Source organism: Lissotriton helveticus, chromosome 5_1 (genome assembly GCF_964261635.1).
Source record: "Lissotriton helveticus chromosome 5_1, aLisHel1.1, whole genome shotgun sequence".
Taxonomy (NCBI): Eukaryota; Metazoa; Chordata; class Amphibia; order Caudata; family Salamandridae; genus Lissotriton; species Lissotriton helveticus.
In genome coordinates, this window is record NC_136065.1 from 1,487,662,472 (window position 1) to 1,487,687,677 (window position 25,206).

General features: G+C 44.9%; 1 protein-coding gene across 3 annotated transcripts in view; it reads left to right on the forward strand.

Annotated features, from left to right (window-relative positions):
- LAMB3 (laminin subunit beta 3) overlaps positions 1–25,206 on the forward strand; it is a 234,375-nt gene that overhangs the window by 84,348 nt on the left and 124,821 nt on the right. For all 3 annotated transcript variants that reach the window (XR_013594912.1, XM_078644498.1, XM_078644499.1), the window contains 2 exons: positions 15,645–15,759; positions 21,142–21,215. Coding sequence is in view for 2 of the 3 variants with exons in the window: in XM_078644498.1 (XP_078500624.1) it covers positions 15,645–15,759; positions 21,142–21,215 (189 nt within the window). In the remaining variant the exon portion in view is untranslated. The remainder of the gene's footprint in view (positions 1–15,644; positions 15,760–21,141; positions 21,216–25,206) is intronic.

The window sequence follows — 25,206 nt, forward strand, 5'->3', positions numbered from 1 at the left end:
AGAACCCCTGCTCTTTGAGACCAGAAGCAAAGCACATCCTGGGCAGAGGTGTCACCTCACCACCCCCATGAACACAGTGCTTGAGAGGGGAGCTTCAAAGCCTGGCCGCCTTTGTAATGCAACCACAGCATCTGCTACTAGCAGATGGAAGCTTCCAGTACAAACCCCCACTTTTGGAGGGAGAACCGTGGGAAAACCTAGATAGAATAGGAGTTGTTCCCTCCTTCGCCAACTCCACCCCTCAGGTGCTGGAGGCGAAGTTATGCACATTTTTCAGTGCCGACCATCTTGAAGAAGGTGGGACTTATCCAATCAGTGCTAGGGCTATGCCCCCCTCCCACAGGAGGTTGGTATAATAGAGGGTGTAGACTCCCCAGGCAAGGACCCCATTGGTCGCTACCTGTAATCTAGTATTTAGATGGCTAACCAAGGCCCTGAAAGGAGAATCCTGATGACCTAAGAAGAGCTGAACACTACAGCATCGCACCAGTAGAAAAGACTGCACACACCAACTGACTTGGCCCCAGACGTACCTGCCTGTCTGCAGGCCTCAGTGATCCTGCACCAAAAAACATCCTGTCTTGCAGCCCAGTGTCCTCCAAAGCCTTAGGAGGACTGCCTGTCTTCAACGAAGACCAAGGTCCCCCATGGACAGCGGACTTGTCCAGAAGGAACCAACTTTAAAGAAAAGGAACTCAGCCCTGAGAAGCCACAAAACCGCCTCCAGGACCACTTCTGTGCCTGACACCCACAGTCTGAGTCAAGTGGTGCACCAGTCCTGAAAAGGTTCCCCAGCACTCTACCTCAACGCATGCAGCCTGAATCCGAAGGCTGCCCTCAACCATGACCTGCCCGGTAAGCTGTTCCTGTAGTCAGAGGACTCCGCTTCACCCGAAGTCCCTGGATCTTGGGGAGCTTTTCTAATGATGTTCCGACATCCCCTAGTTTAAGAACTTACCTGGGCAGCTGCGGATTTTCTTTGTGCAGCCTCCTGGCCAGCACCTGCAACCTCTTTCCAAAACCAAACTTCCCCCTTAAATTGCATTGGGCGCCCCGCGCTGTGTTGGCACTCTGCACATGGCCGCCCCATAGCTGCTTAGGGTGTAAGTTTGGTGCTGCCTTGTGGACCCCCTGTACTTACCTTAACTCTAGGAGATCAACCCCTGACTCCAATGTACTCACCTTTGAGCAGCACATCTTCAATCACCCCCAGTCTCTATTGGTTAACATTGGGTGCCTGACCACGAATTTGACCTCTGCACCTGGCCACCCCTGTACCACTGGTGGTGCATTCTTTGTACCAATCTGAACCGTGCCTGGTGTTGACCTTAAACCCTGAAAACTGGATCTGTAAGTCGTATACTTACCTGAAAAACTGTATTCTTGTTTTCCTCCATTGGTTAAGATTGCACAACCTGAACCGTGCATTGTGTCCACTTTTTAAAGTATAAACAATTTTCCCTGAAAAACGTATTTACCTTTTTGCGTACATCTTGGTCTTAAAATAAGCTGAAGAAGCTTATTTTTCTAAAATTGGTGTGAATCTCCTTTTTGAGTCATGTGTCATGTATTGATCACTTTGTGGTATACCATATATAGATCCAGCTTTCTACAGGGGTAGCATTCATTTTATCAATACGGGACAAGGTGTTTTGGAATGCTCTATTAAATATCATACAGATTTGATCCCTTTGCTTCAGGCACTGAAGTATTACAGAATAAGACGAAGAGTGCAGCTGTTCTGCTGTTCAACACAGTGGATGTGTTTGTCCCATTTGCTGTTATCTCATCATGACACCGTAGTTCTTGCTTTTGGTCACTTTTGAAAGCATGCAATGTATGACCCAGACCATTGTAACTGCAACTGCAAACTCCATCCACCTCACTAGTACATCAACCAGGACCATTTTCTCGACTGGACAAATTCAGTATTTTAACTATAGTTCTGGCCAATATGGCCCCCAGCGCCAAGTCGAGTAGTGGAAGGTTAATACCAAGGTTATGAGTTTTTGCATGGCCGGTCAGTGAAGTCCCTAGGTACTCCAATTGTGTTGGAGATACTGTGGGTGCAGCCCTTCTTAATTGTGCTTAAGCGGCACGTACATGATTTGATTTTTGCGCAGACTTTGGATGCTTTACAATAAGGCCACACATTAGTATTCATACCATGTGCATTGTGAAGCTGTGTCATATTTACTCCATGCGCCACTGCATGGGATGGTGACTGCGGGGGCACACAACAAATAACGCTAACAAGAGTACTGTTGATGGACAAGTGTCTGTGATTGTTGCTCATATCTTGAAGAAATGCCTGACTTACTGCGAAAGCTGAGGCTACCTTTACATTATGCCATTTTCTGAGCTGTCACTAGATTAGCAGTTTTTCGGGGGAGGGAAGTGTGTGTGGATTACCATGGAGCTTAACCCATGATGTAGAATTTCTAAATGTAAATGGTGGTGATGCGATGGGTGTCTTCAAAATCGATGAATGTATGCGTGTAAGGACTCAAGCATCATAGTATTACATTTGCGTACTATTCGCATGTAATAATATTTTTCTAAACAATATTTAAGTTTTTTTTAAGACAGAAACAAGGTTACATTATCAAATACACTTGTGGTGACACTTAGAAGTTGTATATTTAGGCATACGTGCAGAATTTTTTTGTATAGGTTGATATTTTACGATGGCTTGATAATTAATAATATAGATATATAACTCCTATACTTCATCACTTCTTTTTTTAGGTTTCAGTCAATATTTTTCATTGAGTGTCAATTAATTTGATCAGCCATTCTCGCCTTCAGATTCTAATGAAGAGCTCAGGTGGATTGTGGCAGTAACACCACTGACACATGACCAGGTTCTCCCCTGTGGCGACCAATGTGTTGTTTTTTTATATAAGTCCGAAATGGGGACCAGGACATTCCAAATGTAGTCATTTTATCCTTTACAAGCTCCATCACTTTCTCTAGGTCATAAATCCACCATAGTTTGGTTGACCCCGTTTGCAGGCGGGGGGACGAGAGCTTCCATAAGGCTGTGATATAGCTGAGTCATTTTATCATTTAGATGGTGTGCGGGTATTCAGTATCATCCCCTGTGTCGCCCAATATTGATATCAGCGGGTTGAGCTTAGCTCACTAGCAGTTATAGCTTTGATCTGCTGTACAAAATATTTGGATAGATCTGTAAGACCACCACACAAGCCACATAGTTGCACCCTCTCACTTCTCTGTAGCATATGTCTACGGATCCAGATATGACGTGTAAGCAGACTGCAGTCCAGGTACCACCATGATACAACATTAGAACTGGTCTCTTTGTGTTGTGTGCATGTTGAAGAGTTGGCGGTTCCCCATCTTCTGTGTCGTTTTATATGACAGCTTGTAGTTTGTTGTGGATTATTCTGCAATTTATATAAGACTGAAATGCCCTTTTTTGTTTCTTGTGTGGCAAAACTAAGCAATCCCTGAATCCTCAGTCGTATTGTCACCGGTGGATTCTGATTTATTGAGGACAGGTGATGGGAATGTAATACACTGCCCATCCTAACCATCACATTCCTGTAGCGGTGGTGGACTTTTGAAGATTTTCCCTCCCTCTTGCCTAAAAGGGAAACTTCAGAAAGACAACTAAAGGTATTTTTGTGTATCTCCGTTCCACCTGTACCCATAGTTTCTCCCAATCTTTTTTCAGTGTTCTCTGCACTTGAATTATCTGAAAACCTCACGGGACAAACAACTTTGTAATGCCCTTGTTTATTCAAGATATGCGGCCTATTTGCTAGCATTTCAGAGTACTATTGATTTTTAGATGTACAGTAAAGTTTAAACTTTCGAGTGTTTACACAGTCTGCTGTTGCCACCTGTCCCTGTTTCCCCCTGCGCCATCTGATTCTAGTATAACCCAATGCCCCTGCTTATTGAGATAATACCGGACCATAGGTTACGTTTATTGCATTTTGTACATATTTCTGTTTGTTGGTTCCTTTTGTTGCATTTAATTAATATTCTTGTAAAACCTTTCTCAACTCATCTCCTTCGTGGTGGCACAAGGGCTTAGCTGGTCATGTTTCCAGAGGGTGGATGGAGCCGGAACGTACACTGAGGTTAAATTACACCTGAGTGTATCTATGCAGCGGAGAAGGCTGATAGGGAACTCTATGCACAAATTACCAATGGTTCATATAAGCAGAAACATTTTAAATTGTTGGAAAATTGAGGTGGGAGAAGAGGAAGTGTCGAAGTCTGGATCTGATCTGTTACTCCAAGGATCTGTCTTAGATACTAAAGAGCCAGATAGAATTCAGGCGGCACTATTCGGCCTTTAATCCTGCCTAGGTTGATGAAATGTCGGCATTGTTTGGAGTACCAATACATCTGGTGTATCTGTAAAAGGGTCTAAAGTCCACCTCAGTGATTAACCCATGTTCTACAAACATACCTTTTATGTTACGTCTGTATACTGCAGACAGCATCAGAGAGATTAAGAGCCAATCAGGCCGAACATGGGCATTGCAAATCAAAATCACAGCACCCCCTAGGGGTGTGTTCTGGAAACTGTCCGATCTAAGGTGAATTATTAGGCTCTAAACCCAGTGCCAAAGGGCCAATAAACACCTTTGCCCTAGGTGTAGGGAGTCCCCGGCATTCATGTTTGCCATGTAGTTGTCCACGTTCCCCCATTCAACACTCTCTCCTCTCTTCCTATCTCCTCCCACACTTTTTGTTTTACCACCGTGTTTTTGCAGTGAATTTCCCTGCTGCAGCTCTGTAGAACATCCCTGTTCAAGACGTTTACAAGTAAATAAATGCACAGTAAAATGTCCTAATGTAAATACATAATGTGTGCACATTCCCTCCTAATAAGAGTCAAGTGTACTTGTATGATCTTCTGTTGCATTGTAAACCTTGCGGTTAAATATATTTTCCAGTTAATACTGTATATCACATTTATAAGCAGCCCTAGGCTGAAAAAAAGGCGATACAGTCAAATCCCACTGCAAACACACGCTTAGTGTGCCACGCATTACTCTTTTACTCTGATGATTCGTGTGTTCATACATTTCTTCACACTATGCTCCAGTGCAAGCTCTGATATGTATTTTTTTGGGGGGGGTAATTTTCCTCTGGGGAGTGTCGCAATTCCGGGTTGGAAGTAACTAAATACTCACAGTACAATGCCGCAGTACTAGTTGATTAACAGTTTCTTCTGCAATGGAAAGTGTCCCTGGCGGTGATGCCACTAGTCCCCCGGAAGCTTTTTCGAATTCCAAATGCATAGTGTCGTGCCACTCCATCCAGCCAGCCTCAATGACCATCAAGTGTAATTATGATGATAATAATAGGACGTAAAAAATGTTGACTGGTTCTCATAACATTGAATCAGAAGAGACCATTTTAGAACGCCCAAAACGATAGAGTAAGCTACATGTCCTTGAGCAAGCCAGCCTGTGTGACGTTGTCCATCCAAGATATCCACGTCAATGAACGCACCTCTAGAAGAGATCTCCACGCCAGTAGAATATCACAACTGAAATCCAGCGGACTGGGTAGCAGTAAACCTGTTATATATGGGGCTACAAATCTGAAATACTTTCGAGCAAGCACCATATTAAATAACCTATTATAGAGGCTTGGACCTTTCAATGGGGCATATCCAGTGATTTCAAGGCAGAAGTAGATATGTCCTATTAATGCCCTCGATATACTCAATATGGTGTGGTTGTGAGACCTCACTTTGTAATACACTCAAGTAACCATCTTGGGTCCTGTCAGGCTCATTTGTAAAACCTCTTGCTCAACCTTGATTAGCTGTGGCTTCGAGCAGCAAGGCTTAAACAAAGAAACTAATGTAAGGCATTTAGAAGCACCAAACACAGAATAAGGAAGTCACACAACACAAACGAAATCCAACGCCAATATATAAAAATACATTATATTTTTATGAATTTTTAGACACCAACATGTACGGAACCAACTGGACGGTTCCAGAAATAAAGATGTTTAACTATGATGTAAATCTTGCTTTTTAGTCCAAAGCACAAACAAGCAATGCTAACTTTAAAGTTTGGAAACTACTGAAAAGTTTTAAAGAATTGTGTTTAACAACTCTGGAATGGGTGACAAATCCCAACAGGGAGAAGCTCGGGAGATAGGTGGGGGGGCAATAAGTAGTATTTTGACACGTACCTAGTCACCGAAACAGTTTCAAGTCCAGTTCCACACGTTATTAAAAGCACTGTCATAGACTTTAATGGATGGTCCTGATGCTAAAGATACAGGATACTGAAAGATTACCTGGGTGCTGTGTGGTCGACAGGGGCCTTTCTGGGGTTGTTCCTTGTTCCACAGAAGAAGTGGAGCGACTTGGGCCACAGGGCTTGGTGTCTCTCAATTCCTCTTTGAACAAGCAGAATTCTGGCAAAGTCGGGTCTACTGGTCTCCGATCATAGCAGGTCCAGTGATATCCTTTGGTAAGGGATAGTGCGCTTTGTTGGCGACCAACCTGAACTCTGATGACTCCTCCAGTCCGGCAGAATCAAGTGAAACTTTTGAGTATCGAGAGGTGATCTTCTTGGCTGCACGTCAGCAGTCAGTGGCGAGTTTTGCGGTAGCCAATTCAACATACATTTTGTAAAGGGTTAGAACACTGGCACTGAGGTCTGGTTAGCAGACCTCAGTGCACTCTGAGTCGAAATACCAGACGCATCAGTCTAAACCGTTGGGGGTGATCATGCAAAAAGAAGCATTTCCTTATAGCCCTCCCACCCCCCACCTCCCTGTTCTACTCTGAGGCACTTTCAATTTGTGGTTTGTAAACAGAATACTGAAATTGATTAGTTTATCATGGTTTTTCTTTTTTCCTCAGTGCAGTGCATCTAAGTCTCTTTACTCAGACTCCTCCAATAATATAGCTTTTACCACATGGACCATATTCCTGGTAGATTAAAGTGGTACAAAGCTGTGTTACCCATTAAAGTAGTGAAAGACACATCACACTATGGCCCTGATTACAACTTTTTAACGAGCAGTGGTGCAGCATGCAAAACTGGTCGCCGCCACCTGCCCGCCTGCCCACTACTTTTTAGTAGCCTCGCAGGCAGGCGGTGCTTCTTTCAAAGGCGGCGTGCTTTTGAAAAAGACCACGCAATAGGACCGCACTAAAAGGTTCTTGCACGGCAGGGACTCGAGAGTCCATGCCGTGCAGGAACCTATGTGTATGCACACAGGGGGGACATGTTATGCCCCCCTGTTTGCATCCTCATGCGGTTGAGGCACAGGAGACCCTGTAGGCCCCCCTTTGTTTCCTCTCCTCCAAGGTTTACAAAGAGACAGAACCTCCATGAATACCCTGGAAGAGAGGAAACTCATAATATGCTTGGCAGGACCGCAGCGTGTCCACCAAGCATATTGCGTCCTCTGACCGCCGTTCACACAGATTATGAGTCTGGCACTCCAACTGCCCAACTAGAAATGGGGTGATCAGACCGCTGGTGCGGCAGTGGCTGGATCCACAACCGCTGTGCCACCACAAGTATGGCGGTCCTCTGACCGCCAGACTTGTAATCGGGCCCTATGTGTAAGTGGTTAGGTCTTTCACATATATGGCTTGTGATAATATTAGTTTTGGCCATTCATGTGGTGCTTGTCACAAAATGAATTGTTGCTTTTCCCTTTAGTAAGAACACTGGATCTGACATGTTTCAATTTTACTCATTTTATTGTTTCGAGCAAGAAGAATAACTCAGAAGGTCTTGCAGGGATTTCAACATGAGTCTCTGTCCACTAAACTGTTTTTCAGCTTTTGTACACTGCAGTTGAAGTTCTGAAACAGTTCAGGTTACATCAGCAGTAAAAGTAACATTGCATTTCCTCTTTTGCTCATGTGGTTGTGGCTGAAGGCATGCCTCGGCAGCCGGTCTCAGACTTGCACTCCCCTTCCCTGTCTATTAATACCAGGAGAGGAATTCTCCTGTTTGCTAAGTATAGCCTTAGGACTTTTCCACAAAGAAGAGAGTGACAGGGTGATGAACATGTTGCTGCACTGCTTCTCTGACACCTGAAGTCTCTATTATCCATAGTTTACCACACAAAGCGCCCTGTCAACATCTGCTGAAAACGTTTAAAGTTAGCAGCGGACAAACATAGGGGGCAACCAATAGAACTGTTGTAGCCAAACCTAACATTCCTCAGGAAACCACCCCAATTCTACATATTTGCAGAGCAACTATATATTACTGGCAAAGCCCCTAAGTTATACTATACCAGCTTGTTTGCAACAGTGAGAGTGTAGCAAATATCACATCTTGCCTCTGAGTAGACGAAATGTGGGAGAGGAGTCAGTCGAGTGGCCCTAATTAAAAGACCATTGTATTCAGCTGCCGTATCTGAATGTATATTCCACTGTGAACTGCTGAGTAACAAAGCTCCCTGCACTAGAATTAGCTCCTCTCGTATATATGCCTTACCAGCTGCCCAGACAGTCTGGGTGGAAAGTAATATGTTCTCATTCTCCTCTAGGTAGGTACGAAGGGCCTCCTTTCAGCTCTTTTTGTCTTCTGGCAGTGTGTACCTCGACATATTGAGCCTCCATTGCCTCTTGGAAGGATTCAGTATGTCACATCTACCTATATCTGCATATCACATTGGTCTGACATGCTATTCAGTAGTATAGCTGTGCCTGTCACCTGGCTCAATACTCTATACAAGTGTATGTGTCGTGTGCACTGGAGACGTACATGTAGTCTCACCCTTTCGGGTGTATGAGTCTCCAGGGATCTGTTAGGGAAAATTCCTCATCAAGTCTTCTAGCAAGCCCCTTTGTATGTGCTGTCTTATCTATAGATGGTCAAATGTGTCCTAAATGGAAAACAGCACTGAGTTCCATTTCCATTTGAGGAGGACTTTAATTCTAGCCTGATGAAGCAGTATTTGGGAGTTTTCGCCAAATGCCTTGTGCTTATCATACAGTGGTGCATATATCGATCTTAATGTTTCTGTGATGTCGCATGTCCTTAATAAAGAGTCATGCCAGATTGTTTGAACCTTGAGAGGTAGCCGACGTTTAAGAAATCGGATATCTTTTGTGTTGTGTGACTGCCCTATTCTGTGTTTGGAATCCTTTTCCCACCCAGTCTTTTCTTAGTGTTTTCATTTTTCAAGTCAGAGAGGTGGGTCTTTTCAGTGAGGACTGTATCTAGTCGCAGTAAGCGAAGGTCATTTGGGATTTTCTTTCTCCTTACAAAGTGGTTAAGGCGTTTTACATTAATGGGGCTTTGCGAGTTATCATGTGTTGGTGTTACATCTAATCTGGGTTGTTTTAGTCCATGTGCACTAGAGTCAAGGGAAGAAGATAATCTTATGGAAAGATAGGTATTTATGGAGGCTTTGCAGGGAGTGATCTATATGTGCTCAGGCTGCTAGGCTACAGTGTGTATTGTTTGGTTGCTAATTTGACCATTGGGGTGGTGTAGGGCAGTGACTATCGAACACTCTAGGTCTGATTACGTTGTCAGTCGGATGCACCGCTATGGACTTGAACGGCCCGACCATAGGTCAGCGGTTCCGACTGCAGAATCTGGATGTGACTGTCCTATGGGCGGTCGGACACATCCATTTTTCAATGGCAGCTTGTGCACCGGGCGGTAAAAGCCTGCAGCTTAAGCTGCCATTGAAAAATGGATGTCTGTAGCCATCCCCGCACCGTGTGGCAGGCACCATCTGATGATTGCCACAAGCTGAATGGATGTTTAGAGGGGCACCATAGGTGCCCCCAAGGCCACATAGCTGAGGGCCAGGAGGGTATGGGGGGCCTGCTAGTGGCTCCCAAAATCACTTACTGACAGCCTTTCCATGTCAGCCTTTCCGACATGGAAAGGCTGTGGCAACGTGCCATAATTTTCCCAACGGCAGAGCCGAGACTGGCTCCGCCATCATTATGGGATTATTATGCCTTTTGATGCTCCAACAATGGACGGTTCCTCTGCCCGATTTTGGCCTGTCGCATTGTAATGTGGAGTGCAGCCTGCAGGGGAAGATGTCAGGTGGACCGCAACTGACAGTCGGTCAGTTGCAGTCCGCCCGACATCGTATTCGGGCCCTCTGTTGGGATCTTTCAGTATCTGCTGCTAACAGATTAAACCATTGTCTGGTCACTTCCTTCAGCCATTAAATTTCTAATGCTTGCATTTCAGGAATTGGCATATCCTGTTGGCATGGGTCCTGGTTTCCCTTCCTTTGTGTAATATCCTTTTCAGTGTTGCCAAAGGAGTGTACACAACCCTTCAGTTGGCACAGGACATCATAATCCATAGTTTTGTTTCCATAAGTGATGAGCAGTGTCACAGGATCCAACAAACCATAAAGGGGGCCTTGTTTCCTACGGTGGGGTTCTTGGCCTCAAGAATCTTTTGCGTCTGTGGAGAGTTTCCTTTGAGAAATCTTGAGAACCATACATATGATGGCCATGAAATGTAAAGGGCCCACTTGCATCACCCCCGTGATAATCACGTGTGTGTGGTGGTGTCTGCAGAAGCACATGCTTACATGACATGGCCCTTCTTCACCTGCAGAGTGTCTGGTTGTGAGTCTTCAGTCCCTTGTAGGTGTATGTGAAAAGAAGTGATATCCAAACCAATGTAGAGGATATCCGAAAATAATTGTGAAGTGCTGTCTTCAGCATAGTCCTTTGCTGTTCTTGGAGCTGCCAGTTCTTTCAGTATGGTTTTATGCTTGCAATAAAAGTTGAAAAGCATGTAACAATCTCACCAGCTTACCAAGGCAGACAATTTTCTTCTAAATATAACAGCAGACTCATGGATGTGTTGTTTAATAATTGAATCTGTGCTTTTCATATATGGTGCATATATCCTATATATTTTTTTATAAATTCGATAGGTTTTAAGTGACAGTGCAATGTTGATTCTTGTTGCAAAGAAAATGTGAAAGCTTTGCCTCATCTGTTTACAAAATACGTGGTATTAAACGTTTAGAAATCTTGTTAATGGTTTTCAGAACAGAGGGATCACTATACATTTTCGTGTATAAGGATCCAATTATGAACACAATCTCAATCCCAGAAATATGTATTTTGAGCAGACAACACCCCCTTTTCATCCTCCCCAAGTTACCATAAAAAATTAATAATACATGCATAGTTCTTATTGTCTGTGGTGGGTGCCTCATGATACTTTTAGACTGCTATGTCCACCACTACCTATCTGCTTCTTTCTATTTTGCATCATTTGAACCATCAGCTAAAACAAGTTTGCATCGTCGATACATCACATAACTGGACTTGTAATAAAAAAAAACATGACCGAATTAAAATTGGATGTTATTGGTCTTTTTTTACCCTTTGCCAACCATTTGTGAATTATTTCCTCTGCCAACATTTTGTATGTTCCCCAGCAACAAACCATTTAAAGCATGAATTTCGTGTTCTGCTCCACTAGGCAAACGTCTACTTTTTCCTCAGAATGCTTTTCTGTGTACATTACTACATGAGCTGGGACAAGTAGCACCCGCGCCACCCCCTCTCCCCACAACCTTTTCACTTGCACACACTGATTCTATTCGTAGCCTTCTGAGTTACCCACCCGTGGAGTGAGCTAGCTTTGATCGGAATGGTAAAGATGACCTTTGCACACAGTGACTGCTCACCCAGTAACCTTTCACCCAGTTAGCTGTTTGCCTTCAGAGCCACGCATGACGGGAAGGTCTTCCTCAGGCAGTGCTTGCGAGGCAAACCCCTTGACGGTACCAGGGAAACAGCCACCTTGTGACAGGAAAGCAGCGGGGCGTTGGGGCGCGGGCGGCATGACTCAAGTTTTAGTGTAAATTCCACGCTCTTCGGCCAATAAAATGAAAGACGTCTGAGCGGCCTGTCAATCCGTTAAAACAAAATAAAACAATGCCAAAATAGAGCAAAGTGGCATCCCTATAGCAGTGCTATTTTGTCTGGAATTGAGACTCAATTAAAAGTAGAAAGCAGATACTTTATTTCTACTAAATTCTTCAAACGTAAGCGCCAGTCTTTAAAAAATAAGGTTATAGGCCATATAGATATAATTTGGAACCATCCAGTGTAAAGAAAGAAACAATTTTCTTTGCCAGGAATTGCATAGATGCATCCCCAACAATGACAGTGGTATTCCAGAATGTTTCTTTATGCGGAAATATCTACTTGGTTTTGGAAACCTAGTGCGACTTCTTCACCTGATGGCCCCTTTAAATTGCAACCGGGATTGTCTGGATCTTTAAATAGCTTTTATTATTTCCCGTTTCTGGAAAGTCACTGTAGAGGGAGGAGCTGGTGTTTCTGATATGCACCGCAGTGCAGCCTGCACACCATACGAAAAGAGCTCCAATTAATTAACATTACTGCATCAGTGTCAAAAACGGCATTGTTTTACCCCTTTTATTTTCGATCCTATGCACATTTTCAGATTGTGTACTTCTGGCACATAGATGAAGTTGCAATGCACAACTATTTGAATGCAGATGAGCCAAAGAGGGATCATGCCATCGACCTATGGATGATGAAAAGCTGACAGGGCCTGCCCTCTTATAAAAGTGAAATGATTACCATTGTAGCCATGTCACTCAAAGTTGGCATTTTACCTATACCTTTACTTTCTAGCTCGCAATTAGCACATTTACGGTACAGACAGATCTGTTCATATTGGTATGAGTTTTCATGTTTGTGTTATGTGAAATGTTCAACCAGGTTTCAATTCTCTTGCCTCAAAAAGTTTATGGGTGTGATGTTGTGAGCAGAGCTGGACAAAGTTCATCATTATATTTGCATATGGCAGGAGATTTCCACCACATACGTCTGATTCACCGCTGCATTCTTCCAGTGCCCTGTCAGTGTGCCGTCTGGGAACGTTTTGTACCGTTTATGTACTATTGCGTTGCAGGCGTTAATGCCGCCAGGGAAGATTCCCACGTCCTCGTCAGTTTCTTACTCCTGCCCCTGACTTGGGCACATTAGGGCACGGCACGTGCTGACTGGGTCGATCATCTCTGGAAGGAGGAACAGCCGTTGAACTCAGACACGGGTTTCTGAAAACAGGCTCATGAAGTCATGCGCTCTGGGTTTTTCCAAGGGATGGAGAAAGAGAGAAGCTGTGACACATGCAGTGGTGTCATGGAAAATTATGGCGAGGGGGCGCTGACATTTCGCTACACCGCCTGCCCTACAGATTTGCAAAACTCTGTGGCTTGGCAAAGGCCCCTCGAGGGAACCCGAACACTGTTGCATTTCTGGTCTTAAGGAAGTATCAGCTTGAAAGTCGAGTTAACTTTTTTACTAAAGGTTTATATAAAACACATTCTAACTCACTCCAGAAAGGACAATTGTACTGGATGGGTAATGTAAAATGAGAACTCCCTAGGGCGTGGTACCTGGGGTAATGGAACCAAAACTCTGGGAGGAGGACGCTGAAGCCAAATTTCGAAGGAGACGATGCCCTATTGCCTGGTGTGTAGCGTGAGCCTCTCCATGCAAAGTGGACACTTGCGGTGACACTGGTCACTTTGCCATCAGGACGCTGCTTCCATCACACCATGCCTGAATTTCTTGTATTCTCTCCTGATTTGGGACCACTTTTGCGTGGAGAGGCTCACGTTACACACAGGCAGTGAAGCATCGTTTCTGTTGGCTTGGGGACACCTCCATTTGGCCCCCGTCACCCTCCTCCCGCAGGTTTGGACCGTTATCCTCAGGTATAATGCCTAGGGACTGCTATTTTTGCATTACCGACTGAGTCTTTTGTAAAGTCAATTTCTACTCATGACTCTCAGGCTCGAATATATCTATGCAGGGTTGGATTGGGATCAAAAATCCACCTGGGCACACACAAAAAAAAGTGGCCCGCATTTGCATATTGTCTTTCCGCGAAAACTGCTTTGCCGAAGTTTTATAAATAGAAGGGGGTCGGGGGTCTCTGACAGAGGCATGTTTTCTTAACTTTACTTAGATATAAAAAAATGCACGGATCATTTCCCACTGGTGAAGCACCCTGAAAACAAGTGAAGCCACTTCTGCTCAGACCCCCGTCCGTGGTCAATATGCACTAATGGGTGGGCAGAGAAGACCGGCCAGAGAAAGGGAGTGACACCGCTGACCCTAAATAAAAGGGAAGTAATGGATGCCCATCTGCCTCCAGAAAGGCTACTCAGGGACCCACTGGGCCACTGGCGGTATCCAAACAACACAGACGCCACCCAGATAGACCCCCTAGGCTGCCCAAAAATGCAGCCCACAGCTGGACTCAGATACCGGCCCCTCGGCCATTGTATGAGCGCCCACCTTACCAATCCAACCCTACAGCTACAGACTTGATGATGGTCCTGTGAGCTCCTTGGGGATCGAAATGTTGACTGAAATCGCAGACCCTTATCTAAATTGTTGATAAGCCAAGAATGGGCAGTTCTATTCTTGTTTTTAGATATGCACCTTTGTTCACTGTTGTCATGTATTTGTATCACCGACAAGAGAGCACCAATCACGTTTTTCTCTCTCACCCTCTGCGCCATTGCACAATGTTTTTTTAATAAAGAAACCTTTTCCTAGGTGTCTTATCCTTCCATAGGAACTTGTTGATCATGTTGTCTAGCTTCTTGTGGAAATCCTCAGTGAGTGTTAATGGTAGCATACCTAGCATGTAGTTGATCATGGGTGTTATCATCATCTTGATCGTTTCCACCCGTCCCCACCAGCTGATGAATTTGGGGGTCCAGGAGTCCAGTTTCCCTTTTACTTTATTTAAGACGGCTTCTTCGTTATGTTCTAGGGTTGGCCTCAGATCTCTGCTGAAAAGGAGACCTAGATATTTTAAGGGCTTCTTTTGCCATGCCAAGCCAGAGGTACCCAGGACCGCACTCATTGTGTGGCAGTTCATGGGTTTACATTCTGATTTCTCCCTGTTTAGTTTATAGCCTGAGGCTAGCGCGTACTCTTCTATGTCGCTGGCAACCGCTGTGTGCTAGAGGAGAACCACCATGCTAACGTTCAGTCCCCCGCCACCCCCCCTATCCTCTTTTTTCTCCTCCCTCTTCACACTCTCTTTCCCTTCTTTTGGGGCCTACAGAAACGTCAACTACCAATATCGGCCTACCCTGCGAAGACGCCGAATGTAACCACAAGGCACTTGTATCTCACCTGTATCGCCCCCGCATTACCACTGTACTGTACTACAAAATGTCTTCAATAAAAATCTTTGAAATAAAAATAAAGCGAAACCTTTTCCTTATTATTGTTTGGAATAAATAACTAGTTGGTTGGTAAAATGGTTGAATTCATATGTCTAGGGGCCTTTGTTTTGTATTAAAAATTGAAATATGACCTAACACATTTCACTGACACCCCACAGTTGTTGCTTTTGTCGACACAGAGCTTAAACCAATACAGCGACTAGGAATAATTGACAATTTCCAAAAGTAGCAAATCTGTACCAGTTCACAGGAGTACAGCTAAGGGGGCAGATTCACTCCTTTTCTTTCTTAATTTGGCCTTCACACTTTTTGAGAAAGACCATTTGGTTTCTTAAATCTGCACCATGAAAGTAAAACCATGTGTGTAAACCTCTGAAGCAAAACCGGCATGTGCTAAATTTCCCTCTATTTTTTCCTAGTGGCAAATGAAGTGCTGCAAGTGCGATTCGAGGCAGCCCTACACCGAGACAAGTCATGAAGTGGCAAACGTCCTTTCTACTATCGGACCACTGCGCTGGTGGCAGTCTCAGAACGGTAAGTGGCGCGTTACTATGCAAAGGCGAGCTGGCAAGGAATGGATACGAACACTGTTGTTGAGACTCAAATATTAAATTACAGCTTTTTCTAATTAATAATAAAAAGAAACCATGGTGAGGATTTACAGTGTCATCTTCAGATGGCTTCATAAACTGCTGAAATCAACAAGTGTTATTCGTTGTTGACATAAGCTTACAATTGAAGGGTTTTGTACTTGTGTGTTTGTGTAGTTGTAAAACAGGGAGATTCCTTACAAATCATAGGTTTTTTGCACACCTAGCCAGAGACATCCTTCCACGTGTCATTCCCTCTTGCCTGCTGGTTCACTGTTCTTCTGCTCCACCTGTCATTCAGATTAGACTCTCAACATTTCGTTCTCCATGGCTAATCAGTTTTGTCTACTCGTGCGCTGGCCGCTCTGTTTATTTATTTGCTATGTGCAACTTGAGTACTGCCACAGTTCTGCACTTGCACTTAATAGATATAACACAACATAAATGGGGCAAACGCAAGGTAGCCAGGTCTTGGGGAATTCTGGTGTGTGCTTGCATAAAAATTTGAGATGAGTAGGGGTGGTGTAGGTTACGCATTAAAGGTGCCAAGGAGCATTAGTGTGGGCACAAAGGCTGGTTTGTGCAGGTGAATGTTAGACGGTTACACATGCCTCCTATGTAGACTGGTAATGAATCCTGAAGATGGCAAGATCTATTTCGAAGGAGCTCACATTGGAGGGAGTCAGTTTGTGTTTTGGAATGGATAGTGCAATGGCAAACATGGTTATGGCTGGCTGGTTGCTGCATGTGTTGTTAATATGGAGCATAGGTATGTAAGTGTGTTTCCTGTTAGTGCTTTATGCAAGATGACTAATATCTGAATTTGACTTGGGAACTGGTTTTGGAGAACGTGCTGTGGGTGTGATTTGATCCAAGTTACATGATTGATGGAAGAAAAGCCTACTCTTTTTATGATGCATACCTAATGGTAATGAGTTGCGCTGTTAGATGACAGGTACGTTTGCCTGGACACCCACATGCACCTCACTAGCATATTGATTAAAGTTATTGTACATGCAGCTGTTTCGATGTTTTCCCACTCTTTCTTTGCTTGGTGTAGACCATGGATACTGAAAGTACGGCCTGGGGCCGCATGGGGCCCTCCTGACCTTTAATTGCAGTCCCCTGGTGAACAGCAGAAACAGCAGGAACTAACGGGCATACTTTATTTACACATTAGCTAAAGTAACAATAAGGAAGAAAAGAAGGTTTCGTGCGGTACATATCCTGATATTTTAAGGGGCGCTCATATGTGTTAATGAAGAAATAAAAGGCAAAGTGAAATTAACCCATTGCCTAGCATCACACAATTTCGTCAAGTGGGGAAGCCAGGACTTATACCAGGTCTTCTGGTGTTACATTTTACAATTCAGCCACCTGATGAGTATCTCTTTCCCTATCATGTCTTACATTAGAAGTTAATACTTTGACTTTAATTCTTGGTGCATTAGAATAGAGTGTAGGTGGTAGAAGTCACTGGAAGGCTCAGTTTGTTGTCCACACCATGCAACTGTTTCGCGTACCCCTATACCCACCTTTCATCTCCCCGACCCACGCACTTCTGGCATCTGTGCGGTGCTTGGGCATGGCGCAGCCAGAACATAGCGACCCCTGGAAAATGTTTGTGAGTACCCATGGAGTAGGCACTGTTATCTACACAATTTTTACAAAACCGTGGACCAATATTCCCGCAACACTGGATTCAACACCACATAACCACAATCCACTCATATGGCTCTATACCATACAATATCACACTTTCTACAACACATCACATCACATGCTCAAACACCCCAACATACCATTTCTCACTATACCTTGCCATATGATGGCGCTTCTCACCAACACTGTCTCATAGTCATACCACACAATACAACACTACGCTATACCCTTCCACGCTTTCTTACATTGTACAGATTCACACTTGGTTCACTCATATCCCACAACAAAAAACCTCCCCACAACGATCCACACCATAGCACTCTGTCAACACGACACATCCTTAATATTCCATATGAACCACACCAAACCTCATTGCATCATGTTCACTAACAAAGCCACACTTCACCATATCACACTAGATAAGATTAAATTACATGATCTACATGATCTAATAGAGCATCACACCATAAAACACCATATCAAAATATCCAGCACATCGTCATGGACCACACCTCAGGGCTAGACTCAATGCAATACTGCACAATACTTTTCCACAAAGTGTAATACTGCATCACATAACACCACATCACACAATATAACCCAAGAAAACACAAATTTGGTATGCCAATACCAATTGATGACTACAAACCATTTGTCTCCTCACCTCTCCAGACTGCACCACATCACATCACTCCACACCATACTACCCTACAAATACTACACTGCACAACTTTACACAACAATACAAACTATTTAACATGTCACTGGCACCTTGGAGAAAGATACCATACCACACTACATCATAAACTCTCCCTAACAACTCACCCCACAATATCACAGTACACTATTCAACACACCACTCTAACTTCCAGCAAGCCACAATCCAACAGAATATGAAACTAGACCACACCACAAAACAAAACACTTTTGTCATCATACCATTCAACAGAACTTTAAATCATACCACACGGCATGAGACTAGCAAATTGCACACTGAACCATCCAAAACACACCACTAGGTCAACAAAGAGCACACTAGATCTCAAAATACTTTATCTGAGAATTTCACACCACTGAGTCGCTAAGATAACATTTTACCTCATCCTTATCACCATCCATTACCCTACTTCAAATCACACCACGCTTCACTATACTATTTCACACTATCCAATGTAGCAGCACATCAAACAAACAATATAGCAGCATTCCATCACACTTACAGCATCACTCCATCCAATACTCTTCACACCATAACACTTGCCACCATACCTCATTTCATCAAAACATATTTCTCAGACCACAGTACATCGCATCACTGAATATGCCCAGTAGTAAAAAACTATTCCATGTTTCCAGGCATATATCCTTCTGGGTCTTCCAGATCCTCTGACTTATCAAATGCGATCCCGAAGAAGCCGGCAGATGGCAATTGCGCTCGGTTCAGCGCTGCAAAATATAAAAACTCATTGGCGTACCCCCAATATCCCAACCTTCACAGGCTAGCTGTATCGCCTGTAGCACATCCTCGGAATGGAGAAGCTGACATTGACAATGGCAGGGGAGGGGTTCAAGTATGTTGAATTATGGCAACCTTTTCTGTCCCTCTTATCCTCTGAATTCCGGGAGGTCACCTGTCCCTGGTACCTTCGTTTACTGCACCTTGCAGATCCACAGCGGGCGGAGTAATGTTTGAGGTCACGTACGGTTTTAGACAGATTAGATAGTGGGCATGGAACACGAGGCGGGGGTGGAGGAGGAGGGGTGGAGGGTGGGGGGGTTTCCAATAGCCCTTTTTCCCTTTTATTATTTTACTAGCAGCCCGTCCCGACGTTGTCCAGGTATGAAATAGAATGTGTGTAATGTGTGTATTTGGCAAGGGCAATTTATTTTAAAATCTCGCGGTAGACAACATTTTTTGTTTCATTAGAATAGGGACGGAGAAGGCCCAGCTGCAGCCCTGGTTGATGTTATCAGGCGCGTGTAATTAGTGTACTGATCCGCCGCCTGAGCCCGGCTAGAGCCCTGGTTGATGGTAGCAGGCGCGTGTAATTTCGTTGAATGAGAGAGTTCAGTAACAGCGCGCAGGAGAGGCTGCAGTAACGTTACTTACCAGGCCTCCAGGTGAACGCGTTTGTCACGCCCCCAGCACACGGCCCAGCAGACGATCTTCTGATTAATGTACGACCCACATGCCATGAATGGCGGAAAGTAGCACATGCCCCCAGCGTTTCTCACGCCCCCAGCGTGTCCCTTGATGCGGCGCAATTGCGTTCACATGGCATGATGGCCGTGCACACGCCCCCAGCGTTTCTCATGCCCCCAGCGTGTCACCCCCCCCAGCGTGCCCCTTGATGCTGCGCAGCAACGTAATTGGCGCTTGTATGTACGACTCACATGGCATGAAGGGGGGACACACGCCCCCAGCGTTTGTCACGCCCCCAGCATTTGTCACGACCCCAGCACACGCCCACAGCCCATGATGTGATGGCCGTACCACATGCCCCCAGCGTTAGTCACGCCTCCAGCCCACGCCCACAGCACAACGCAGACACACCCACAAGGGACTACTTTGCTGGCATGGTTCTTTTACCTTTTATATGTATATGGTGGCCGTCTGCATAGCGTATGTCCTTCTGCTGCAACTGCCCTTCCCAATGCTGTATTGGGTGTTGTGATTGGTGCTGTGGTTACTGAGATTACCGGCCTCAAAGGTTTGGGCTCTCTCTTTATAATATTAGTATGGATGTAAGGTTTTCCTGCTTTGATACACGCCTACTGTTATGCTTGCGCTTCTGGCTCAACCTGTAAAGTCATGTGCTACACAATGTCAGTGGTTTGACAGCTACACCTGCATGGTTATATACATGAGTGTTGAAAATTTCAATGAAAGAGATTCAAACCTAAAACATATCTGTATGGAAGATAGCATGTGCTTACAAGGAAAGTGGAATCATAAGCTCTCACTTCACTTTCTTTCTAGATGCTGTTGCGTGTCTGTTGTACACTCATTGTTGAGGAGCCTCTTGGTTTAAGGGGATTTAAGATTCTCAGCAACACTACACACAAGAGCAGCAACAAGAGCGTATTTTGACATCATGTTGCTAGTGATTATAGAATTGGCTTCTAATCAGCATTGTAACAATTGAGTAAATATTACCCATTTATTTTTTTATTATTTCCCCCGAGAGCCACAAGATCTGGTTTTGCATACCAGTGGACGAAATTTAAATTACTCCGGTGAAATTCCTGAAATAATCCTAACGTGAAAATTGTCACTACTTTGCTTTATGCAATTTCATGTCATTTTCTCTCAGTGGGAGACTTATTTGCACAAAAAATGTCTTGCAGAGAGACAGAGTGTCCTAGCAGTATCACTGATTACTTTTTTACTTGAAGTATGCCCCTGCGTGACAATAATCAGACAAGATAATGGTAAACCATATTTAGCATTAGAAGAGTAATTTTGTAAAAATGTCATAAAAAACAGAGAACTAAAATAATGTTTTGTAACACCCATAGTTGCCTTGATCCCATTTATATTTACATCTAGAGCGTATCCAAGCCTCCTCGTTTAGATTATTGTACAACAGCAATCATGATAGATTATTGTCAATCTTGCTGAGACAGAGATGATGATGATTTTCCTAACTCTTCTCTTTTCTAGATGTGGATCAGGTTTCTATACAACTGGATCTTGATGGAAAACTCCAGCTAAGCGAGGTCATGCTTGACTTTAGGGTAGGTTCCATGCTCGGGTACAGCACTTTTGTTTTAAAATAGGAGAATAGAATGTTCTTTCCTATTTCCTATGGGACATGGTGTTGAAGAAGCAGACACAACAAGCATTGGCATAGCCAATAGGTCTCGCCCTTGGGATCTTATAAGTGTTTAGCCATGCAACAGTTGTTGTTGCACCAAGGATATCGTGCTGCATAACTAAATACTTTGAAGGTCCCAAAAGCAAGACCTATTGGCTATGCCAATGCTTGTTTTCATTCTGTCTCTCCTCCATGTTCACTGTAAATGCACCTTGACACTCCCAATTTAACAAAAAATTATCGGAGCTGGGACGCAAATCCGGACAGAGATTTACTGCTAGCATGTCAGTCATACATCATGAGTGGGGCTGGGCAGGCTCGATGGTAGCACCCAGCAGATAAGTGGGCGCTGTGTTGATTAAAAAAATACAGCACAAGCCTGCTGAAGCGGCCAGCATGTTACACGGCATTTCTTCCCCGCAACCTCTTAGGAGGTGCTGTGAAATACAGGCAGCGGGAAGGAGAAATGGAGAATGTGGGTGGAAAACAAGGAGAAAATATTAGCTATGGAGGAAAGCACCATAAAGGAGAATTAGAGGAGGAAGGAAAGGGGGGGAAATGAAAATTTCAAAGTGAGCAGGAAGCAAGAAAAGAAGAGAAACCATGGAAGAACACGAAAAGGAACAGAGAGGGGGGTGGGGGGAGAGGGCAGAAGTTAAGGAGCCAAAGAGGACGTGGGGGGGGGGGGCGGGGAGGGAAGCCTGTGGGAGGCTGATGCCTTTGATGTGAGACCAGTGAAGTGTGAACCAGTGGGCGGGGAGGCAGGAGCAAATGGAACCCTTTGAAGTCACGGCCTGCGGCCGTGATGGCAAATGCTGCTGGCAGGGGAAGCCTGTAGGGGGAGGAGAAATCCATGTAAGGCTGTGTGCGGGGAGAGGGAGGGAGGCTGATGCGCGTGCTTGTTTGTTCACGTGATTCACGTGAACTCAAAGAAAACCGCAGCAAAAAGCCCTTGGTTTGACGAGCTTTTTGAGCACTTGAATTCTCGCTCCGCTCAATGCGCTTGCGCGCATTGATAGGTCGCGAGACCTAAAAAGACATAACCCCTGTCATTTAGCTTTAGATGATGCGGTTCAACTTGCTAAGTAAATATATTGTGGGTGAAAATGAAGAAAGGTTGGTAATAGTTCAAGATAGATGGGTGACATAAGAAAGAACAAAGCAGATGAGCTGACTCAAGGCTGTAGATATTGTAGGAAGGTGGAATCTGACTATATGGTTACCCCCATTTTTTTTCCTGGTGTTTTGCTGGTTTTCAACTTAGTTGGCCTGGGACCCTGCTATTCAGGGCCCCAGACTATCTGCTTTCTCTATAAAATGGACTCCATGTACTTTAGTTACATACCAGATTGATTACTGGGTCACCCTTGTGAGCCCCTGTATAGTGTACCATAGGTACCCAGGGCATAGGTGCACCCTAGGCCTACCAGGGGCTGCAGCATGTATTGTGCCACCCCTGGTTTGCCTTCCAAACTGAAACCGCAGGTCTGTTCACACAGCCTGGGTAAGGTGGTGTAATCACCCCTTACTTAGATATAGTATACCTATATCTACCTTTATATTTAGACACCTATACACCTATAAGCCACTCCTATGGTAGGACTTGACAATCCTGGAGGCAGAGTGCTTGGTTTTATGTGAGAGGGTGCCCTAGCATGAGCTGAGCCCCTCTGCAGCTTTCGGAACCATCTCCTTATAGCTGTTCTATGATATAGCCATACCATATACTCTTAAGTGCATTATAATCCTCGCGGTTAATGCTAACTTTGGTTTGGCTTTATCAAAATATGTCGTGTAAGGTGTCAAACACTTTGGAGTACTACCTCCCCCCCCGCCCACCTCCCCGCCAGGCCTGGCGGCGGGGGTAGCATTCCACCCTTCTAGAGGGAAAAGACATGTAGTTACTGGTTTACCCGGTTAAAGTTAAACAGAGCCTCAGCATCACAAAATGGATGCTGCTGCCACAGACACAAGTCTGACCTCCTGTTGCTGGACGAAACTCCGGCAGGGGAGGCCTGGACAATAGTTGTCCTGTCTAGGGAGGTGCTGGCACCTCCCCAGAGAGGGGTTTTGTGTATTGGGGCAGGGAGGGCTGCATTCAGTGAATGCTTCTAGACACTGCCAGGGGCACACAAGGTGCTCCATGCATAGCCCAGTTCAAACCGGTTGCTGGGGCGCAGAGCCCCAGCTTCGGCGCGAAACTGGACAAAGGGAAAGGGGTGTAACCACCCCCTTCTCAGGTCCACCCATAGGAGGGACCTAGTCAGGTAATCCAGCACCCATCCTTAGTATAAGTATAGGAGCTGTGTCCCTAGGACTTTAGATTATCCTGGACGAATCTTTGAAAGACATATCTTGAACCTTCGACATTCCATTCTGACTGGAAGATGGAAGACATCTCCCTTGTGGTTAAGGAGTGACCACCCTGTGCAAACAGGCACCAACAGTAACTTTGACGGTCTAAAGTTTCAAGGCTCCCGTCGGAACCTGAAGATTCTGCAACACAGAAACTAGACTTTCAGACTTTTCTGACTCTGACCCAAATCCACAGCAAAGCTGAGACCCATGGCGGATTCAAGAGACGTGGGACCGGACACCCTGGACATCCTGAATTTTGCTACCTGCACTCCTTTCCTGAAGCCTCAGTAAGTTGTGCATTGGGATACGAGAAGCCCCAGCCCCGAGCACCATTTTCACTGACGCTCAGGCCCCCACACTCCGCGAGTGTCCCGTGGGCCCCGCCTTTGCATTTGAGCTTGACGCGTCTTCCTGGTTCCTTGCCTGTTGGCTTGTGAGCCCCCTTAAGACCTTCCTTTGAATTTCACTTGCTTTCCTGGTTGCTCCAGGTTTGCTCCAGCTTCCCTGAAAAGGAGAAGGGCCACAGACCTTGATGGTCTCCAACAGAGCCAATCTTGACACCCTGCATGGGTTGCGGTTGCCAAAGCTTGTTGGGTCCAATCCGGATACCGACACTGCAGTCATCTAGATCCATTGTGGGACAGTTCGAATCCAGTGTCTGGTCATTGTCGATGCCTCCTGGACCTCGTGGCTGAAGAGACAAGTTTGACTACTTCACCTGAATCACTCGACATCGCCTGGTTCCTTCTTGGTTCCTTCCTGGTCACTGGCTAGTGACCCAGACTCTGTCCCTTCTGCTTTCAGGTTCTTCTGATCTTCGATCCACCCTTGGATCTACCCGGACACTTTTCCTCTGGTCACCTGCAGCACTTGTTTGCAGCTTTCCATTGAAAACGACGACAAAACCCGACACGAAAAGACACCTATGCACCCGGCTTCCCTGGGTTAGGTAACACAAGTATTCCGGTGCTCCCATGGGGCTTGACTCTCGAAGTGTCCTAGTTTAAAAGGGTTTCATCCTAGTCCATCCGGAAGTGTCCTCAAATTGTATATTTGTAAATTCTTCGTTTTCCATAGAAAGTCAATGGTAACCCGCGGCTGTGTTTAGACACTGCATGCGTCTCCCGTAGGCCTCCTACTTCCTAACCTATGGTTGTTTAGTGTAGCCCCAGCGATTCCACAGGCCCCAGGCCTGCTTTCTAACTCTCACATGGTACTTATACCACTTTCCTAGTATATGGTTTTTGAGGCCCCTAGGGCATAACGTATACTGTGCAACTTATCGTATATTAACTGTGTGACTTGTATTGTATTTTTACCTCTGACCTCATAAATAGTGCAGAGGAGTTGTGTTTAGATTAAATACATATATATTTGATATATACCTTGTGTGGTGTCCTTTCATTTGTTCTCAAGGGATATGGTAAAACAACTTGCTTAACTCGCCTACTGAAGTCTTAGCCTGAAGACTGCTGGTTCATACTACCACAGGATAGCTTTCTATAAGGTTGACTTTACAACCACCATCAATAAGGGTTGATTAGACTGGTGCA